Source organism: Mustela putorius, unplaced genomic scaffold (genome assembly GCF_011764305.1).
Source record: "Mustela putorius furo isolate JIRA1106 unplaced genomic scaffold, ASM1176430v1.1 tig00000835_pilon_pilon_pilon, whole genome shotgun sequence".
Taxonomy (NCBI): Eukaryota; Metazoa; Chordata; class Mammalia; order Carnivora; family Mustelidae; genus Mustela; species Mustela putorius.
In genome coordinates, this window is record NW_025421492.1 from 5,211,793 (window position 1) to 5,226,114 (window position 14,322).

A 14,322-nucleotide genomic window follows, 5' to 3' on the forward strand; every position below is an offset into this window, starting at 1 on the left:
AAAGGATAAAATTCTTGGTGCTTGACAGGAGCTTACAACCCACTCTGCTGGCCTGCCCAATTCTTCTTGTTGTCACGTAGCTGTCCTTCCATCGGAAAAGTGAGATGAGAATCCTAGTCTTGATAATGCGGTCATTCAGCTAACAGTGATTCCGCAGGTCCGCCGATACCTGCCAGGTGTCAGGAACGCGGGGCTGAATATGATCCGAGATGCGGGGACAGGCGGGTACCAGGAGGGCTGCTTGTCACATGCGGTGGTTGGCTGGGTGTTGGAGGGACGCACAGTGTGTTATGGAAACAGAAGGGAACAGAATTAAAGGACCTGAATCTTGAAGGTAGCTCTCCGAACTAGTTGTTTGTTAAAGGGTAATGGAGAAAATCCAGTGACGTTTGAGTCATAAAATTGGCAACATTGGTTGCAGAGCGAAGACGAGGCATGAGGGGAGAAGGGGGAGTGGGAATGACGTGTCCTCAGTTTCCGATGTAGTCAGGGGTCCGTGGCCCCGCCATCTGCTCATGGCGACACCACCATAAGCAGCTGCAGGGGCACGTGTGGCCCTGAGCTCAAGAGAAGTTGTGGTTTAAACTGAGAGCTTGGGAGAGGAGGGGATAATGGGAGGGTGAGTCTGGCGGTGGGTGTTAAGGAGGGCACGGATCGCGTGGAGCGTCGGGTGCATAAGCAATGGGTCTTGAAACACTGAAAAAATTAAATTAAAAAATAAAAAATTTAAAAACAATAAAGAAGTTATGGTTTAGTGGTTCAATTAAGTACACAGAACTAGTTCTGGAAGAACACTTCCTTTTGAAAACACTCAGAAGAAGTTTAGAAGATGAAGGCATAAACAGTTTCGTATGAAAAACCTGTTTATCTAGCCATACATGGTTGGTTTTCTTTAAATTTGGGACCCCTGAGCACAAGGGGACCTTACAAGGTCGGGCCATCCTACCACAGTGCTCTGGCTCACTGTCTTCCCTGCCGTCGCCGAGCCACCAATCACACCCGTCCTCGCTCACTGAGAAAGCGGAAGGTGTTCATCACCTCTCTCCCCTCACTGGCCTTACCGGTACCTCTGCACAAACAGCCACACTCCTGGGCTCCCGTTCTGTCTCCGTGGGTGGGCTAGGGTACCCTCCGCTCAGGTGACCTGTGGTGCATGCTTTTACCCTCCCTCAGCCCCTGGCTTCTGGAGGTGTCCTCCTCTGTCTTTCGTGACACCGAGGGTTTTGTCTCAGCCTGACGCGATTATTCCCACACATGTCATCCCACTCTAATCTCGTCCATCCTAAAACCAGCAGCAGACTCCCCTGACCCCATGCTGCTGTCCAGGGATCCCTCCCCATTTATCTATACGCTGTGCAGCGACACCCCTGCCGAGTTGGTCTGTCCTGTCTCCCCTGGCTCCCGTGTACTCCTTCCACTGGGGCTCAGCCCTAACTCTAAGCCTTGTCAAAGGCACAGTGACATCCATGTGGCCAGTGTTAAGGATCAAGTCCCCGCCCTCATGGTCACATGTCAAAGTGTCACCTGGTGGGTTGGGGTGGGGGGCGCAGCACTCCTTGTTCCTGCTTCCAGAAGGCGCTCCCCCTCTCCCTGCTGAGGAGCAGGACAGACAAGGCCGTCTCCCAGACTCCCCATGTTTTGAGTGAAGTTTTGTTAGACTGTTTTGAAACAATGTCAAATTTATAGGAAACTTGTGGAAATCAAGTGAAGAACTCCTGTCTGCCCTTTGTCTGGGGAGCCTTTTCAATTTGTCTGTGAGTCCAGTCATGCTCTGGTAGCAAGAGGATTTAATCCTCTGCCCTTGGCAGCCGCCATTTTACTTTCTGTCTCTGTTATGTTTAAATCCTGGGGGCCTCATGGAAGCGGCATCGCATGCACACTCTGTGTCCTTTTGTGACCAGCCTGGTTGACCTCAGGGTCATCCATGAGGTAGCGGGGTCAGAACGTCCTTCCCGTGTAAGTCTGAGTCAGGGTTCACCGTTTGGCTCACCAGACTTGCTGCTTATCTGTCAGTGGACACCTCGTTTGCTTCTACTCTTGGCTCTGAGGACTGGGTTTCTGCGAACACGGTGTGCAAATATCTGCTTGAGACCCTGCCGCCATTTCTTCTGGGATGTACCCAGGAGCGGGATTGCTGGGTCATATGGTAATTTCAGTTACTTTTCTGAGGAAACGTCACCCTGTTTTCTACAACAGCTGCCCCGTTGTGCGTTCCCAGCTGCTGTGCGTGAGGACCCCAGTTTCTCCACATCCTTGCTGACACTTGATAATTCTGCCATGTTTGCTCTGAGGTTGTGAGGTGAGAGGGAGCCTGTTTCCATTGTAGTACCTTCTTCGGACGAGTACACCTCTGTTTTTCCCTCACTCTTCATTAGTTACTTGTATGTAGAGCTTAAAAGTGCATTTGGCATTTTATTTTCATATTTTTGATGGTTGGGAAGGAGCATATTGATTTGAAGGGTTATAATTGATGTTTTTTACTTTGAATGATAGTTTGATGATTTCAGGAAATTTCCCTTTTGGAGCACCTGAATATACCTTGAAAGGGAAAGAAGAATTAAAACCATTTTCTCCTTTTGACTTTGTTAGAACTTGTTAAATGAAATTCAAACCAGTAGTTCCATTCAAGTGTTTTAGAAGCTTTTTGCTGTTACCTTGGGTATTATCACTAACACTTTTTCAGTGTTCTTTAAGGTCTTTTAAATTCTGCCAACTTTAGGTAATGGATTTTTTCTTCTATATGCGTAATGAGGTTAGCCATTTGACAGCATCTGCTTGCTTTGGGTAAGACTTTCTTTCTTGGGGGGCTGTGCCCATAGGAAGGAACCTGGGGGACCTGGGTGATGTGGGGACTCGCAGGTGGACTTCTTGGACCCTAGCCCTCGTGCACTCTGGCACTTTGTTCAGGAGCTGGTTTCTCACTGCAGCCGGGCGGTAGCTGCCTTCCTTCCCTCTGTGCTCTTATTTGGGCCTTGGCCACAGTCCCAAGGTCTTCAGACTGAGCTCTAGTCGTGAATCTCCCACCCAGCCCTCAGTGCCTCCCCTCTGCAGGACAGGTGGGTGCATTCAGTCAGTCCCCGAGCACTGACTTTGCTGTGGAACTTTGACCATATTCACTGTGAGCATCCTCAGGTTACTTCTGGAGGAGACAGGAAGTCAGACTGATTGTTGGACTGAGTGAAGCGTTTTGTGATGGAATTATGCACAGGGAGGACCCCGGCATCCCTTAGCAGCCGGAAGAGCCTTCTTGGAGGATGTGCGGAAGCGCTGAGGGTCGCTGGAGTCAGTGGCCCGATGCCCGGCGGGGAGCAGTGCTGAGAGCAGCTGAGCCAGAGGCGACCACCCCAGCTGGGGGTGTGCTGGAGCTGGTGCCTGCAGACGCGGTTCTGAAAGCAGGGAACTGGAGTTGCATTCGGAGTGCTGTCTGAGGTTGTGGGAAGTTGATGTGAGAGTTAGCTCCCAGGACTGGAGACCACGCTTCCTCAGCAAAACAGAGAGGAGGAAAGGCGAGGACAAACAGAAAAGGTACAGGGAAAGCCACGCTGTGACGTAACATGAAAGGGATCATTTTCTTACCTGAAAAGCAGTCACAGGTGGGTGGTGTGGGCCGACAGAGCTGCCCCACCAGTGCCCAGCCTGCCTCCCCTCTCTCTGCTCACCCCAGCGACACCTGTGGTCCAGTGACCTCGCCAGCCGCCAGCCATGACATCAAAGTTGCAGGCCGGGGGTGTCAGGAACAGAGGCGGTCAGGGTAGGGCCCCTCTGCAGAGCCCCTTCTCTGGAAAGAGCCTTGCGGAGGTCAGGGATATGGTCAGCCTCTTTGGTCCAGTTTCCCTCACTTGCCTGTGCGCTGGCTCTAAAGACTGCCGGAAGGGAGCTTCGTGAGCTGCTGTCAGCAGAAGGGGAAGGCAGAATGGATGTGCGAAGAAGCTCCAAGCAGTCTCTGCCACAGGGTGCAGTGAAGGGTACGAAATGGGCTGATTTGACCAGGTTTTCTTTTTCAGTGACTATCTCTTCTGGAAGCCTGATGGGTAGCGATTTTACTAGAAAGCAGGTTGATTGGAGGCATGGTTCCAAGTAAGCCAGGTGAGAGGTGATCAGGAACGTGTCCCCTGCTGGCCTCTTGGTCCCCAGGGCTGCAGGACTTACGCCGTCTGTGTGGCCTGTTTGCCGTCATCACTGCTCCGCGGGCTCTTTCCCTGCAGCGGAAGAACCTAGTTCCAGTCTCCTCCCTTCCAAGCCCGTGGCTCATCCAGCACTGCTCTTTGCTCTCTGACATCCTTGTTGGAGAGGACAGTGTCCTCCCGTCTGCTTCTTCGCCAGTGACCAGCTGCTCGCCTCATCCGGTCACAGTGCCCCGTGGTCTGCCGAGACCAGATTTGGTCGAGTCACTGTGGGCCCCTCCCGGGGTGCGTGACGGCTTCTGGTCTACCCCCTGGATCGCCCCGGTATTGACTTCGCCCGTGGCTTCTGCTTGGTCCTCGCACTTTCTCTTCCAACAGCCTCTCACAAGCCCGGAGCTTCTCAGAGCCACGGTGCACACGGTGCACTGGTCAAGTATGGATGGGAGGAGCTAGGGGACCTCTTACTTCTCTTGGCTTGAGGAGCCTCAGGTGAGCCGCTGGCAGGTCTTCCTGTGGGGGCGTGATACTTGAACTCCCAGTTTCTGGAAGGTGCTTTGCTTGGGTTTCTTTGGACAACCCTGAGACATGGGTGTGGTTTCCCTGTTGCGTACATGGAGGGAGTGGGGCTCAGAGAGAAGAAGGACCTTTCCAGGAGCCCCTGCTGCGTGGTGAAGAGGAGATATTTGAACCCTCATCTTTGTGATTATGCTGTTCGAGTGCCTTCCTTTTCCAAGGTAGGTAGGGCAGGTAGATTTAATTTTAAAAAGATCAGGCTCATGTTGATTTGTGTTTCTTGCTATAGGTGAGGGGGAAAAAAGCCTTGGAGGGTATCTCAATCAGGAAGATACTGCCTTTGGGTGTAAAATATGATAGTTATTCACGTAGATTTCAAAGATGATGAAATCATCGAAGTTGTAGCAGGAAGAAAAAGTCTCTGGGGAGACGATGAAGAATTTCAGATTTTGCATTTTGATGTACTTTTCACTTATGGCATTTCTTTCTGAACCTGCATCAGTGATAACATGCGACCAGACCAGAGCAGACTGTCCTTTTCTTTAACTTATGATTTGTTTTCTCTATTTATAGTTGTATAAATATATGCACACTTACTGTTACGTGTATTTATATGTTACATATGTAAATGTATATACACATATTATATGTAAGGACTATGGATTTTTCCCAAAATTATCATGTGTAATATCTGAAAATTTGCCATTTTTGTTAACTAGCACTAGAAAAGGAATGATTGGGGTTGAGTGGAGAGAAAGTAAGAAAAGGTAATAAGCAGGAGGAAGAGAGTTATTCTTTTAAACTTACAGCCTGGGGAATAAAAGAGCCTCAGGCTAACATTTCACAGCTTGTGTAAACTATATTTAATTTTTATGTAATACAACACACTGTTCCAAAGCCCACCTCAGGGAGCCTCCTGTTCTGAAGTGTTACTGGGGAAATTTGCCATCCTGTGCTAAGGTAATGGCTCCCCTCGTGGCTCTCTGGGATCGTGGTGGGCACAAGCTTTCCGCATAGTTGCTGTTCCCCTCAGGGTGATTTGGGCATTTTAAAGTCCCTCGAAGCATGAGGAAGCTAGGTAAATTTCATTCTAGGAGTTGTATTAAGATGTCTCCAGGAGTCAGGCAGAACACTTCTGAATCGATTATGTCACAAGGGACCCAAACACGGTGCACGCTGTCACCAGGAGATGGGGCACACCTGTGCCTCCCAGGGCTGCATCCTCCTGTAAGGGCCCGTGTCAGGGGGCAGGGGCATGTTCCAGGCACCCGTGTAAGGGCCGAGCACACAGTTACAAGTAAGAAAGACCAGGTTCCTGTTCTTGAGAGAACCTACATTCCAGCGCTGTAGAAATAGCCTAGAAACCAGTAAGAACAATAAATGAGACCATGTTCCTTCAACCCACAGGGTAAGGAATGAGCTGGGTATGGAGGGTGGTACTGCTCTGACTAGGGTGACGAGGACAGCTCCAGCACTGGGGCCGGCGACTGCGGGCCGTGTAGCAGGAGGAACGCACACACATGCCCTGACCAGGATGAGCTGGGTAGAGTCCCCAGAGCAGAGCGAGACTGGTTCGGTTCGCATGTCATCGGTAGGGGTGAGGGTGTTGGGAGAGGTCCTCCGAGAAGTCTCCGGTCCGCTTCCTGTAGAGCCTGTGGGTGCCGGGAAGGGCTGTGTGCTGTATCTTGAGGTTAACAGAAAGGCCCTGGAGAGGTTCAAGATCTCCTGTGTCCTTGAAAAGTCACTCAGGCCGATCCAGGGGTTAGGCAAGGAGTGGGTTATCACCATTGTGGCTGGAGATGCAGGTGACTTGTGCAGGATGGTGGCGGTGAGGACAGGGTAATGGGGTGGATTGTGGGGCCTGGTGATAAACCAAAGGGTGGTTTGCTAGACTACATAGTGAGGGCATGAGGAAAGCGGATGAAGGCATGATGTGTAGGTTTGTGCTGTGAGCGGTTCGTGGACTGTGGTTCCTTCTGCTGAAGTGGCGAGTCTTGGGCGAGAGAGCATCTGAGGAGTGTGGGGCGGGTGGTGGATTCCTTTATGAACACTTAATACCAAGACAGCTTTCAGACATTCAAGTGGACGCCACAAATGGTAGGTTAGCTGCACGTGTTCATCCTGAGTTTATGTGGTTGAGAATCTTTAATTTCTCATGATTCCTAAAAATAATCTTTCCTAAGAATTGTACCCTGAGGTTTTTCTTTTTTTAAATCTAATTTTTTTAAACTTTAGAATATTTACCTTTTTTCTTTTGTTCAGTAGCAGTGCAGTAGAATCCATGATTAACCCTGGGAGTGCTCAGGAGTCCCTTTAAGGCAGCTTGCTAATTGAGATCACTGTCCCCGCCAGTATGGATAAAATTGTGTCAGCTGGTTCAGAAACGCTTCTCGAGTTGTGAGTTGTGTTTGGTTTCTGTTTCTGTGGGCCCTTGTCACAGGTGTGACCCAGTTTCTTTATTTCTTCGTTACCTTTGCCTGGAAAAATAGAATGATTTGGGCACGAAGAGATCTCTTGCACTCTTTCCCCTTCCTTGTCCTCTCTCATCTCCTCACGCTGCCTCTCCTTTTTCTCTTTTCCTCTCTTTTTCTTTTTTTAAGTACAGAAAAGGCTGAATTGGCCCTTCTGTTGACTGTCTTAGCCTGGAAGGGCTTCTTCTTAGAGTAGTTGTCAGCCCTGGTCCATTTTCAGAGCATCTGTGTAGGACTCCTTCTAGCTCAGAGTCTTTTTCCTGAGCTGGAAAGAGCTCCCAGAATGAACCCTGATTGTCCAGAACTCACCTTTGCCGCTCTGTATCCTTTGCAGGCATCCGGCCCTGTAAGAGCGGTGGGACCGACACACCTGCCACTCCTCCTTCAGCTCACTGTTGAGAAGGCGGTGGAGTTCAGGACACTTTGCTTCCAGTGTCGGCTGTCCTGGCAGGAGGCACGGTGGGATGAACTGGCCCCCGCCTCTGTGGGTGTAGACGTGACCCCTCGTGCTGCTGCGATGATGTGGCAGGTGCCACTGTCCAGGCAGTGGGGAAAGTGGACTGCAGGCGTGAGGACACTTAGAGCAGAAAGGGAGCGTGTGGCAAGATAGATGTTTCTGGAAGCTCAATGGGACCCAGTATAATGGAAGAATTCTTGTAAGATGTTTGAAATGAGGCGAAGGGAAGAGGAGTTAAAAACTAGAGGAGACACAGGTTCAGTCGTGGGCATTTACTTGGAGGCCTTGTGTATAAAAGTTCAAGGGACCGACAGCCTCTCGATCCTCAGAATCTTTCCATCACGGCCCGCCTGCCTCCCGCGGCGGCTCGGGGGCGGCCGAGCCGCTGCCCTCCGCGTGCCGGCCCGAGGCCTCCCTCGGCTCCCGCGGCCGCACCCTGCCCCGTCGGCGGAGTCTCCGTGTCCCCGCCGTGTCCTCTCGGGCAGCATCGGGGCGCGTCGCTGGAGCCCGCGGGTGAGCCCCGGCCGGCCCGCCCTGCCGGCTGCTGCTGGCTCCAGCCGGCCCGGCCCCGGGGGCACAGTCCGCGCTCCGTCCCCGGCCGCCGTGCGCGGCTCCGCGCGGGGGGCAGGACGGCAGCGGCGCCCAGAGCCGTGTCCTGTCTCCAGACGACCGGGGCCGGCCCGCCCGCCTCGGGCGCGGGTCCTCGCGTGCGACGACGGCCCCGCAGCGCGCCGAGGGGCGGGTTGACGAGGGCCTCGGGCCGCGGCTCTGCCCCGGCGTCCGGTCCCCGGCGGTCGTCCCCCGGCGGTCGTCCCCCGGGAGAGCCTTCTCGGAAGCTGCCTCCGCCCACCCCTCGTGAATGCTCGCGGCCCCGTGTCCGGGGACAAGGACTGTCCGCCCTCGACCTGGAACCCGGCCGGGCTCTGCTGCCTCGCGGCCGCAGTCGGCGGATCCAAGCGGCGGGACGGGCTCTGCACCATCGACCTGACCTTGCTCGGATGCCGAGTCCTGCGCCGCGCTCCGCCGTCCCCGTCCCCGTCCCCGGTCCCCGTCCCCGGTCCCCGTCCCCGTCCCCGTGCGCTCGCGGCAGCCGCCGCCTCGCCACGGGAGCCGCAGTCCTTCTGCGGCGGCGGCTGCTGCCTGTGCCCGGCGCGCCTGTCTCGTGACCAGACGGGTCACGCTCAGCTGACCCCTCGCAGCGCTCGGTCACTGGCCGCGACCCTCAGCGCTGCGGGACAGCCCCCTGGCTGTGGCGCTCGGACGGGCGTCCTCCCGCGTCTGACGCGCCGCGCTCCCCTCTCTCGTGTCGGAGCCGGTGGCGCGGCCAGCTGGTCCCCTCACGCCAGGGCCGTGGCCTTTCCCTCGCCCCCTGGCCCCTGCCCCCCCCCCACCCCCGTTATAAAACTCGTGACCCTTCGCAGTGGTGTGACCAGAATGTGCTCCTGCCCTCCAGGCCAGAGTCACCGGAGGAGACCGCTAGAAGTGACAGCCTTCCTCTCTTCCCTGCCTGCCATCAAGGGAACATCTAGATAATACCTGCTTCTAGCAAGTTCTGCAAGGGTTCTTCAGCAGAGTCGAGTTTGGGAACGGCTTTCTGGCTCTGGTGTCCTGTGACCTGACATCTCATGCTACTGTTTGGCCTTGAAAGGCTGTGAGGGTTCGCAGCTCACCGCTTAGCCTGCAGGGCCTCCTGCTTGGTGACCACCTCTCCCAGAGCGGGCGGGTCCTGCTCTGAGCACACCCGAGGACACCTGGCCAGGTGTGCACGGTGGGATATTGGTCAGAGTCCCTACCATGTCATCTCTACCTTAACCCAGTGACTGCAGCATGCTTCTTTCTCCGTGGCTGTCTTTTTAGGACCGCCTCGGCCACCGCTCCTCCTGTACCCACAGGGGGTGGGTCTCTAACATCTTCCTTGGTGATAGCAGCTCTGGAAGATTCTCTGAAAGCAGACTGAGAGCATCCCTTCTAGAGAGGTTCTTTTCCAGAGCATAGTAGTTGAACAGCAGTCAATAAAAGGTCCCTGTGTCCACGTATCCTTAACATGTCATCAGAGGCTAAAACCTGCAGCTATGTCCCTGTGGTGGATTTTCACACGTGCAGACCTGGCCAGTTGTCAGTACATGGGCGGTTGCAGAGATTTTACTTTTCAATTAGTTTTATCCTCATGTAAAATAAGCACTCTAGTACAGTCGCCCTTTAAACAGAATAGGTTTGAACTGCACAGGCCCATTTATATGGGTTTTTTATACTGCAGTGCTGTAAATGTCTTTTCTTGTCCTTATGATTTTCCTCATAACATGTTCTTCCCTCTCCCTTAGTTTATTGTAGGAATGCAGGATACAAAATATGGACAAAATGTGTGTTAAATCAGCGGGGCTTCTGGTGAACAGTAGACTGTGAGTAGTTAAGTTCTTTGGGGCTGGAAGTTATGTGCAGACTCTGCTGTGTGTGAGAGGAGCAGCTTGGTGCCCCAAACCCTCATGGTGTTCAGGGTAAATGGTATTCCCTTTCTTGGCTTTACTAGCTTTCAGGAGTATCAATAACATGGTCATGTTATGAAGCTCCTCGTATATTTCATCCGAAAGAATGGAGATGTAGAGAGAGGTACAGATGACTTAGAGATGGACTGTTCAGGACGGTTTGGATTGTGAACACCCACTCATGCCTGCTGCTGCACGTACCATACCGGTATCCTGCATCTCGTACATTGTTGTCACATTCAAGCTATTTACGTTCGGTATCAGTCACTTTTAATACATCAAAAATTGTTCTTTGTCGGAAGGCTAAAAATAATGTAAACTTTTATTTTTAGAAGTTCATTATTTTTATCATTAAAAATAAAACATTTTTAAAAATAAAAATATAAAAAATATTTATATTATATTTAAAAATAATAAAAATCTTTTATTAAAGTTTTTGAATATTTTTGTTAAAGAGGGCGTACTGATTTATTGTTTGCTTTTTAATTTTCTTCGTGTAACTTTAAAAATTGTTTCTTAAGGAAGCATTTTTTTTTTAAGAGTGGTTCAGCATACAGAAAGCACAAAAAATGCAAAATACAAAAATAAAAAAATGTTATGTGAAGCGAACCAAGTGTCCTCTTCTAGTTCTGTCATGAAGCTGTTAATTCTACACTTGGGAACGTGTCCAGATTTAAAGGCTCAGGTGCACTTTACTAAGCTATGTATTATTAAAAGCCCTGTTTGTGCTAGTGCAGAGGGAGTTTTAGAAGGCAGAACATACCTTACCATTTTATTGAATTACGTTAGATTTATATTTTCAAACATATTTGTTGTCAAAATCAGACATAAAGCCATCTCCTCACACATGCTTTTTTTGCACTAAATAATTAACCAGACCCTTTGCCCCTTCTTTGACTGTATGAGATCCTGAGTAAACTTAAGAGTAACATTGCAAGGAAAGACTCTGATTTACCTGGAACTTTGCCTTAGTATGTCATGGTCACTTAAAACTGCATTGTGCCATTTGTAGAGACTTGACAGCCTCGTAGGCTCTGCTCAGTTCAGTCTTGTGTACTGTGGTCCTGAGATTTTTACTCTCTTCGTATTTTTGTCATCATTCTTCAGATCCTTGTTTGACCTTATAGAACTTTGAAATTTTATTCAAGGCTTTCTTTTTAAAAGGCTTTCAACAACATCTGTCTCAGCATGATCGTGGTATCCAACTATACGTCTGGTATTTTACAGGCATCTTTGTTTATTCTGGCCTAGAGATTTGCTTCCTTTCCCCACGGAGTAGCTCCGTAAGGAGGGGCAGCGAAGTCCGGGAATTCCCTGGATCATTGCTGTAGAGTTTGCTGTTTCTTGGGGGAGTTCCTGTCTCCTTTTGCTGTCCGTGCTTTTTGTTCACTGCTGCTAGTCATCGATACCCTGTACTTTTTCTCCAGGTGATCACTCTTCTTGACAGCTCTCTTTGTAATTGTTGGATTTCTCACCCCGTTCTCCCTAAACTCTCAAACAGATGCAGGCCTGCTTCTGCTCCCTCTTCCCAGGTGCTCCTTAAAAACACACGCTCCCTTTCCATGCTGCTTTCCATCTGCCATCCCAAGAATGTTATTCTGTTTAAGATAGGAGCCTGGGTGGCCCTATTAGAAAGTGCCACTTTACATCTCAGGCCGTGATTCTGCAGTTGTAGTCTGTGACCTGAGTGCCTTGTGAAGCCCACATTCTGTTGGAATCTGTTGAGGTTCCCCAGCTGCCCCTGGGCTTGTCTCTGTGTGGGAAGCTTCGAGGAGCTTTGCTGCTTACAGGACATTCGCTTTCCTGCCGCTGCGGCGGTTTTTCTTCGTTTCATTGTCTGTCTGTCTGTCTGTCTTTTTTTCTTTTTTTTAAATGTTTGCATTCTAACCTAAATAACAATGTTGACAGTTCTTTCCTGGAAGTAATTTATAGCTTAATTGTTTTCACATTCATGACCAGCTACTCAAAAGTGGAGCATTTTTTTAAATTGATGTGCTTTGTTTTATCTAATTAAAGGTTGCTTTACATTGCTTTGCTCTAGTTATTTTAACTCAAAATAATTGGTGGGGAGCACTACTGTAGATAGTAAGCAGTGAGTAGAGAGGATAGTTTTTTCTGCAATCCTTTATAGATATGGGCATTTCTTGCTCTGGGAGTCAGTAGGCACATGTTGGGTTATTTGTTTGATTTAAACTAGGTTTTTTGTTTCCAATACTTTGATTTTAGAATATGTATCTTTTCTTAGATGCTTTTATTTGCAATTTCCATGACTTCATGTCAGCAGTAATCTTTCCGTTTTTCCCCACTCTTGGTTATCTGGGAGTTACTAATTATTTGTAGGTGGTTCATAAGTTCTGTGTTTCTGTTTCTGATGTCATTAGTTTCACTGTACTATTTTCTCTAACAATGGACTTGGAGGAGAAAATAAGTAAAGCTTACTTTTTTTTTTTTTAAAGCAGCTGTTTTTAATGCTTAGAGAAGCATATTAAAACTAATGAAAATAACCAGGGCAGTTTATCATGGATTTGGTATACTTGTCTTCTTCTGGATCATGCTGATAAATGTGATTCAGGGTTCTTGTAGAATGGACTTTATTAATACATGTACATGATCATTTCATCCAGGCACCTCTGTATTGGCAGGGAAAACAGCCACCATTGCCCATTCAAGATTGCTAGAATAGTTACCATTGGAACACTTGTTACCATTGAATACACTAATTCATCCGGGCTCTCCCTGAGAAGCAGAGCTAACAGCATAGGTGCACGGTTGACCTTTAGACAGTACAGGGTTAAGACCACCAGCCCCTTGCGTGGTTGAAAATCCACGTATGACTCTTGACTCCCCCAGGACTTAACTGTTAGTAACCTACTATTGACCCGAAGCCTTACTGCTAACTCCTCACGTTTAAATAGTTGATTAACACATATTTCATGTATTTTATGCATCATAGACTGTGTTCCCACAATAAAGCTAAAGACGAGAAATGTTTTTAAGATAATCATAAGGAAGAGAAAGTATGTTTGCAGTACTATACTGTATTTATAGAGATCGAGAGATCCAGGTTGCAGGGCACCCATGCACCTCACACCCATGTTGTTTAAGGGTCCACTACAGTAATGTGCCTTACTTTAAGTCAGCTGGTTTTAGATGTTATCAGTTCTAGGAAATATTTTCACAAAGACACACAGATTAGTGTTTGATTGAATGACTGGGGACTAGAACCTTGCCAATTTGGTGCAGAGAACTGACTTACCTGTAGGAAAATATATTTCCAGTGATTAGGTGGTGTAGATAGGTATCCCTACTATAAATATCTAAAAACTCTGTATGTGTTTATGAATGTGTATCGAAAGACATTTTTGTGAAGCCTTTATCAGGAAAGCATGGGAATTAGTAATAAATCGGGCAGTCAGAAAGATGCAGGAGATAATGGTGTTGGTCATGGCAGTGGCATGTCCTCATGGAGGCCACGAATAACGTGGGAAACAGAAAACACTACAGACTGTATAAATGAGGAAGCCAGCCAAGAGTGTGTTTGTGGACAAAGTTGAATCTTACGAAAATTGACCAATTTTGTGTGGATGTTTACTGTTCAGTCGGAGACCGCCCACCTGCGCATACTCCAGCATGCAGGGATCTGAGATTTCCGACCAGTGTTCTTATTGTAGAGCTGCAGAGCGGGGAGTCGAAAATCTAAGACTTTGGGAAGACTCTTCTTCTGTGCACTTCTTCACATGGCTTTTAGGACACTATACTTTCTTGTCCCTTACGTGTCCTGGTCTGGTCTGTTTTGTGGCTTCTGTTCATTCTCTCCAGATCCTAAATGTTAAAGGGTGGGTGCAGGCCTTGGTCCTTGCTTTATCTGTGTCTGTATCATTGCCCTGGAGATCTCTTCCAGTGGCGGCTGACATTAGCGTTTGTGGGCCAGCAAGTCAAGTTTGTTTCTTCACCCAGATCGAGCTCCCGAACTGGACACTGGGATCTCCATCTGTGATGTTGTCTTTTCACTTCTGGGTCTAATAGATGTCTCCAATTTAACTTACAGAAACAGAGTGATTCCTCTCTGTTTCGAGCCCCCTCCCCCAAGTGCTCCACTGTCAGCTTCTTTATCCTGGTAGGTGAAGACTCTGCCCTTCGCGCATGTGAGCCATCCACTTTGGAGTCAACTTGGACCGCGCCCTCTCTCACATCCCACATCTTGTCCGTGAGATTCACAATATATTCAGACCGTGATCCCTTCTCGTCACTTCCTTTCCAAGATCATGGCTCAG

General features: G+C 49.3%; 1 protein-coding gene across 2 annotated transcripts in view; it reads left to right on the top strand.

The window, feature by feature from the left end:
• ZNF407 (zinc finger protein 407) overlaps positions 1–14,322 on the top strand; it is a 426,160-nt gene that overhangs the window by 199,807 nt on the left and 212,031 nt on the right. The window contains exon 5 of one of the 2 annotated variants that reach the window (XM_045085229.1): positions 9,019–10,346. The exons of the other annotated variant lie outside the window; for it this stretch is intronic. Coding sequence (XP_044941164.1) covers positions 9,019–9,094 — 76 coding nt within the window. The 3' untranslated portion in view covers positions 9,095–10,346. Of the gene's footprint in view, positions 1–9,018; positions 10,347–14,322 lie in introns of those variants that run through there. 2 annotated transcript variants of the gene reach the window in all.